The sequence below is a fragment of the Camelina sativa genome, chromosome 20 (genome assembly GCF_000633955.1).
Source record: "Camelina sativa cultivar DH55 chromosome 20, Cs, whole genome shotgun sequence".
Taxonomy (NCBI): domain Eukaryota; kingdom Viridiplantae; phylum Streptophyta; class Magnoliopsida; order Brassicales; family Brassicaceae; genus Camelina; species Camelina sativa.
Genome location: NC_025704.1, coordinates 26,719,050 through 26,726,712, shown reverse-complemented (window position 1 = coordinate 26,726,712; position 7,663 = coordinate 26,719,050). Strand labels below are relative to the sequence as shown.

Below are 7,663 nucleotides of genomic sequence, written 5' to 3'. Positions count from 1 at the left end.
TGTATAATGTATCAACTAAGTTGGCACTATGAATATTCTCTATACTACGATATACTTGTATATTAATATCACCAGCATGATTGCACATTTGCACGCCATGTTTGATAAATAATTTCCATTTGACAATCTTATAATACCATTAAGTATATCTATCTATATTCACAATAATATATAATAAATTTGAAGAGGTCGTACCACGGCATTGCTACGTACAACCGAGCAGCGAAACATGAGATCTTATGCCGCGTAACGATGCAACTTACATACATATTTATTCGACCGCGTATATATGTTTCTTGTTGAAAAACCTTAAATTTGGAATCGTTCTATGATTAATTTCCCAACTATATAGTCACTGTTCTACTTTTAAAGTTTATGATTTTTTGTATTTATTATAAGATATGTGGAGATGTGGATTGTTTCTTGAATATGAAAAGTCACATATTCTTATCTCTAAAAGATTATAAGGAGGCCACGAACTTTTTCTGATAAGACAAATGTCATTAAACTATGTGTTGATCGAGTTTGTCGATCTCTGACTGATTTTGACTGTCTCAAATTCAACATTTTTTGGGGTCAAAGTGTATCGTTGTATTTGTATAGTGTTCGTTTGACCTACCTTTTGAGTGTTATAAATTATATCACATATTGATATTAGTTTTAGATTTAGATAAAATTAAAAATTTCTAATTAAGAGAAAAGGTCCAGATCTACACAATTCATGCATATCAGATTGTTGTCCACATTAAATTTACGGTTTATAGTTTGTAAGTTATATGTACTCTTTTTTTGAGGTCAAACTTAGTTACATGTAATCTATGGTGGGGCATATGATTTTAAATGTTTTAGCTGCAATAGTTGATAAAATTAATATGTACTACTACTTATATATATATGTATTAATTCTACAAGATGTTTGGTGATAGTTAGACTTCTCTAACTTTCAAAATTAATAGGGACGTAGACAAATAAGTATAAAGTCTTTGGTCCTAGATCCCCCAAGAAAGTTTTATGTTTTTATTTTACATGCACAAAGTCAAATGGTATTAATTAGATACAAAACAAAAGTCAATGGATAATTAACATTTATCAATACTTGTTGTGTAATTTAAACCTACTTGTGTGATTTGAAAAACTAAAAGTCAAGTTTCATTTTTATATGTAATCGCATTTAAGTTCTAATCACATATAGTGTAGGTTTTGATATTTTTTTGGTCAACCACATAGGTTTAACATTTATCAATACTTATTTCTTCAACAAAAAAAAAACACATAGGTTTTGATTAATTCGCATTAGCTACTAAATAAAATAATAGTATATGGCTGTAATGCACGCGAACGTGGGAGAGAAATTATATCTATAAATAATTAAGTAAGTAGCAAGTGGGCTTAACATTAGTGACATATATATAATCATGAGAAATTAATCCTGAATATTTGGATTGTCTGTCTTTAATTTGTTTTGCTCAGTGACCACACGTGGTTTTTTCCATTACCGTCTGTCGAAGTATATTAGATTCAATTTTTCATTGTGAAAAAGTAAAATTTGTTGTCAGTTGCCAAAAAAGGGTAAACTTTTGTTAATCAAATGATTTAAGCATATAATTCTACTAGATAGTAGATTATCAGCCAAAAGAAAGAAACATAAGTACTTTAGGTGGTTTATTCAAAAATAATGTTAGCTAAAAAAAATACAAAAATCCAAAATAGTATTTTCTAAACGCACCTAAAACTATTTTAAAACATTATTAAATCGTTCATTATATTTGGTTAACAAACATAAGTATGAGCGTGGCATGGTTAATATGCATAAACAACATCTCCAAAATACTCGGACGCAAAATCATACATGCATTTATCATCAATCATGATTTATTTTTTTATTATATTTTGCCGTTGATATTTGTTAAAAAAAATCTTAAATAAAAATAAACACAAGAGGTCAAGAGGATAACATAGTAGGCAACATAATTAAAGAACTAATATAATCCATGAAATGTGTATATAGGTATAGCCTTTCACTTAACATGGCAAACATTTTAATTTTAATTTTTTTAAACCGCCCATTATATACCTCCTTTGTCTCTACTTAAGGGCCAAAATTGCCCCTTTCCTTGACTTAAACTCATAATTAATTAAAGAGCCATAATTTATATTTAACGATGGCTATAATTTTNTTTTTTTTTTTTTTTTTTTTTTTTTGTTGCATGCTCTTTGACACGTGCTCTCGTCACTCTCGCTCAAATGAGCTGGCTCAACCCAAAAAAAGGTTCCCTTTAGGAAACTCCCTTCTCCCAAATTGTGTTTCCTCTCTCTTCCCACTGCCTATAAAACCCATTCATCTCTCCCACTTGATTTTTCATTCTCAATACAAAACCAACTCCATTAGAGAGAACATACTTCCCACCGTTAAAAAGACCAATTGTGTTTTCAAAACATATACTATAAATGGATTTCTCCGGTTTATTCCTCACTCTTTCTGCGGCGGCTCTGTTTCTCTGTTTACTCCGATTTATCGCCGGAATCCGCCGTAGCTCCTCCACGTCACTCCCTCTTCCTCCGGGAACAATGGGTTATCCTTACGTCGGCGAAACATTCCAACTTTACTCACAAGACCCAAATGTGTTCTTCGCAGCAAAACAGAAAAGGTCTATAAAAAAACAGAGTCTTCTTGATAAAAATCCCCAAAATTCGAATTTTTATTGTCTAAAAAAAAAACATAGAAATTGACTTTTTTTTTTTTTTTTAACTTGTTTTTGATAAAACAGATACGGATCGGTGTTCAAGACTCATGTATTGGGATGTCCATGTGTGATGATCTCGAGCCCTGAAGCTGCAAAATTCATCTTAGTCACAAAGTCTCATTTGTTTAAACCGACTTTTCCGGCGAGTAAAGAGAGGATGCTTGGGAAACAAGCCATCTTTTTCCACCAAGGAGATTATCATTCCAAACTTAGGAAGCTCGTTTTAAGAGCTTTCACGCCTGATTCAATCAGACACATGGTTCCTAACATTGAATCAATCGCTCAAGAATCACTCAATTCTTGGGATGGAACTCAACTCAACACTTACCTAGAAATGAAAACTGTAAGTTCTCTCTCTCTCTCTCTCTCTCTCTCTATTAAAACAGAGCATCCCCTGTTTTTTTTCTGAGTCTCAAAAACAGAGGATGCTCTGTTTTTACTCTCTCACTATACTCTGTTTTGTAACTAACACACTTGTGAACTGTTTCTGATTCAATTTTTTTTTTTCCTATTTTGTCTCATCAGTACACTTTCAATGTGGCGTTAACCTCAATACTCGGAAAAGACGCAATCTTTTACAGAGAAGATCTAAAACGATGCTACTACATTCTAGAGAAAGGTTACAACTCGATGCCGATCAATCTCCCCGGAACACTATTCCACAAAGCCATGAAAGCTCGCAAGGAGCTAGCTCAAATCCTCGCTAACATCTTATCCAAAAGAAGACAGAACTCATCTACACACACAGATCTCCTCGGATCATTCATGGAAGACAAAGCAGGGCTAACCGACGAACAGATCGCCGACAACATCATCGGAGTGATCTTCGCCGCTAGAGACACGACGGCGAGTGTGCTGACATGGATCCTCAAGTACTTAGCTGATAATCCAACTGTTCTAGAAGCTGTCACTGTAAGCAACACACACTTTTCAAAAGAACATTTGAGAAATCTCCCATAAGGGTAGTGGCAGTTCCGTGAATTAATGGGTTTTTGTTGGGTATAACAGGAAGAGCAAATGGCAATAAGGAAAGATAAAAAAGAAGGAGAGAGTCTCACTTGGGAAGATACAAAGAAGATGCCATTAACTTATAGAGTAATCCAAGAGACATTGAGAGCTGCTACAATCTTATCTTTCACATTTAGAGAAGCTGTCGAAGATGTCGAATACGAAGGTATGTACAAATATACATATTTTTAGAGTGTATATAGATCAACATGTTACATATATAAGTATTAATTCTTTGTTTACTATTTTTACAGGATATTTGATACCAAAAGGATGGAAAGTATTGCCGCTGTTCAGAAATATTCATCACAATGCTGATATATTTCCGGATCCGGGAAAATTCGATCCATCGAGATTCGAAGTTGCGCCGAAACCAAATACATTCATGCCATTCGGAAGTGGGATTCATTCTTGTCCGGGCAATGAGTTAGCTAAACTTGAAATCTCCATTCTAATCCATCATCTCACTACTAAATACAGGTTGGTACACAACTTTTAAAATATGATAAGAAGTTGACATATAGCCATCTTTTGGGGAAGTGTTTCTGATAATTGGTATTTTCGTAATTTTCAGATGGTCAATAGTTGGACCTAGTGATGGAATTCAGTATGGGCCGTTTGCTCTTCCTCAGAATGGATTGCCTATTGCCTTGGAACGGAAATCCAAGTAGACGATTTATGAGAAGACCACTTGTCTTTCTAAAATTAGATAGTGAGGAATCTTTTTTCCCTATTTAGGAGAAAAGACTTGATTCTTTTTTTTTTTCGTTGGCTCAAAGAGAAAATAGAGAAAGTAAAAGGAAAAAAATATCCCAAAAGTGGGACCCCAAGTGTATATAGATTTTTTATTTTTAATTATAAAGAAGTAAATTTTGGGAGAGAAAGAGAATTGTAAATTCTTTTGTTACCAATGTAATTCCCACGATCTATGGAATGCTTTAAGAGATTTTCAAAAATTAATTATCATTTTAAATTCGAACTGATCAAAGTAGTCGTATCTCTTATCATTTTACTAGATCAAAAACCAACTGTTTTTCTTTTATTTTGTTTTTTATTTGTATGAAACTCCTTTAAAATCTACTAATATATATATTAAGTTTTCAAAACTTTTAGTTAGAATTGATTTTTTTTTCATTCTTTTTTCTTTAAGATCCATTTCTCTTTATTTTTGTTAAATATATGAATTTGTATTTTCTACGATCACAACATTTACCAATCAGTCATAATCTCTAAAATTTTTACTTTCGAAGTTCTTACGGCAAAAGTTTGTGCATGTAAAAGTTCATATAACTAAAAGTTACAATTACCAATAAGTACTTAAATTTAAAATACATATATTACGTAAAAATTTGCAGTAGTCGAGAACTAATTGTTAACTAGTCATATTAACTTATTTGATCACACATACAACAAAAGTATTACTAATCTTTTTATATAGGCTATTTTATGACGAATAATTAAAATACAAAACACTAAAATTAGATTAAGTTTAGACTTTAGAGGATTGGTGTAAATAAAAACATATTCGAAGGATGCAATATGGTGGAAGGCATAATTTCTCACCAATTCCATAGGTTCTCTAATCAATTCCACAATTATGTTGTTAATTATCAGCTACACCTTTGATCAAACAAAATAAGAAAGCAATTAACAAATCAACCAATAAATGTGTCAAACACACCCCATATTTCTTTTTAATCATTAGAGTGACAGACCAAATCACACTTCAGGATTTAGAAAAGAAATAGAAAATGAATAAAAATAACATAGGAACAGTTATTACTTTTCTCACACAACTAGATCAAATCTAAATCAGCTTAATATATCTTGGAGCGACACAGAGGGCAATATATACATAAATTAAATGTGACAAGGGTACCAAAATTCAGAATAAATTAAGTAATACAAATTATTTATACTAAAAAAATTCAAAATAGTATCCGATGTTAGTCATATTTTACACTTAACAATGTGTAAATTTGATTTTTTTTTTTCTTTAAAATGTTGCTAGATTAACATATATAGCTTGAAGAACTTAATCATAAGCTTGTTAAATGACTGATAAGCTACCAACTTGATCATAAGCTTGTCAAGTGATTAAATGGGTTTGTTTAGTTGAAGTGTTAGGTTAAGACATGAACAGGTATAAATATGTTGTNTTTTTTTTTTTTTTTTTTTTTTTTGACAACAATATGTTGTAATGTTGTATGAAATAAATTATGTGAAATTAAGGAGACAAATGTTGAAATGTCTAAACCTAAAGTACTCTAAGAGATCCATCAAGAACATTTATAATGTAGACATCAAAGAATAATTTTCCTTACTGTTCTAAAGGGTTTGTGAGTAAAAAACAAATCAAGAACTAAGAGTTTGTAATCCCTAAACTTATTTCTTGACATAATAAAATTTTAAATATATTCAAAAACTAAATTCATGAAATCAAAAACTAAAAGTATCATATGATGACGAAAATATTAGTAACAACAAAAAGTTACAATTGAAATTATCAAAAATTTAAGAAAATTGATTTCAAATAATATATATTAAATTATGAAATTGGAAAAAAAAAAAAAAAACAAAACAAAAAAAATATAACAAAAATAAAATAAAAAACAACCCCACAGCGTAGAGCGGTTCCAACGTATTGCTTTTAATATAAGTTAGCAATTAGCGCATTAACACCGAACCATCGAGGTTGATAAGAGGTAAACAGAGCTTAACGTAACACCGAACCATCGAGGTTGATTAGAGGTAAACAGAGCTTAACGTTTTATAGACAAAGGAAGAGAAGGGTAATGGGTCGCTTAGAGGTAAACAAAGCTTAACGTTTTTCTATTTTTGGGTTAAAGGGCTTCAGATATCTCAGTTCAACGTTTTTAGTCTTCGCTAACTTCATCTTTAAGCTTGCGTACTCTCTCCTGCTTCTTGCTTTTCCTCCATATCACTTCAAAAGTACATATATAATCTGTACTAGAGAGTGTGAGAGAGACTAGTGATTGACTAGCAAAGTGGGGATCGACGGTTTGATAAAGGCCTCCAAATTTGGTTTGAATCAAGAAATCAAGTTCAAAATGTTTTTAATTACTTCATCTTTTTGTTGGATTAGTAGTGGACTTTGCCGTTCGCGAGTCACTGTGATCAAGGGGAACTCGTGATCATTAATGATGTTCTTGAGTGAGTTTGGATCAGTTATTGTGGAAAAACCAGAAGATTAGACTTTCACACTCACATGTATATAAACAAATCGAAAATTCTGAGGTAGACATGTATAGTAGGATATAATCTACCAAACTTATTATTACAATTTAGAGGAAAACAAGTAAAAGAGTATTAAATATCGCAACTAGTAAGAGCAAAAGAGAGTGCTTATTAGTACTACAACTTGGAAGACTGTTGTACCCACGATCTGCCATCTCGGACAATAGGTGAGTGGGCCTAGGCCGGGTTCGTCTACTGGGCCAAGAGCGAATTAGTGATCGGCCCATCAAGCCCGGAGAAAGGAAGAAAGCGCGGAGATGCTTCAATAGCAACCACAGCTCGAGGTCTCCAAGAATCCAGTTCGGAAACAGCTAAAAGGTGACCTCACTGAGTCCATTTTCATCAATGATAAGTTTCCGGACCAGGAAATCAAGATCGGAGTTGGATTGGATAGCAAGCTCCGGGCCAGTCTGGTAACCTTCCTAAAAGAAAGAATGGCCACCTTCGCGTGGTCCGTAGACGAGATGCCCGGCATCAGTCCGGAAGTTATTTCCCACGAGCTGAATGCGGACCCTACGTTCCGACCTGTGAAGCAGAAGCGAAGGAAGTTGGGCCCTGAGCGAGCTGAAATCGTTAACAAAGAGGTCGAACGTTTGCTGAAGGCGGGACAGATACGTGAAGTGAAATACCCTAAGTGGCTCGCAAACACGGTG

General features: G+C 33.0%; 1 protein-coding gene across 1 annotated transcript; it reads left to right on the top strand.

Moving 5' to 3' along the window:
- Positions 2,343 to 4,712, top strand: LOC104771755 (abscisic acid 8'-hydroxylase 3-like). Its single transcript, XM_010496331.1, has 6 exons — positions 2,343 to 2,648; positions 2,769 to 3,087; positions 3,270 to 3,656; positions 3,753 to 3,918; positions 4,007 to 4,232; positions 4,327 to 4,712. Exons 1-6 carry the CDS (start codon positions 2,449 to 2,451, stop codon positions 4,421 to 4,423), a joined length of 1,395 nt encoding a protein of 464 aa, XP_010494633.1. The 5' UTR covers positions 2,343 to 2,448; the 3' UTR covers positions 4,424 to 4,712.

Excerpts from the sequence above, each read along its gene's own strand:
- LOC104771755 (XM_010496331.1), top strand. The coding sequence starts at position 2,449 with ATGGATTTCTCCGGTTTATTCCTCACTCTTTCTGCGGCGGCTCTGTTT. Across the intron at positions 2,649-2,768 it reads TTCGCAGCAAAACAGAAAAG|ATACGGATCGGTGTTCAAGA; the intron begins GTCTATAAAAAA and ends TTGATAAAACAG. Across the intron at positions 3,657-3,752 it reads CTGTTCTAGAAGCTGTCACT|GAAGAGCAAATGGCAATAAG; the intron begins GTAAGCAACACA and ends TGGGTATAACAG.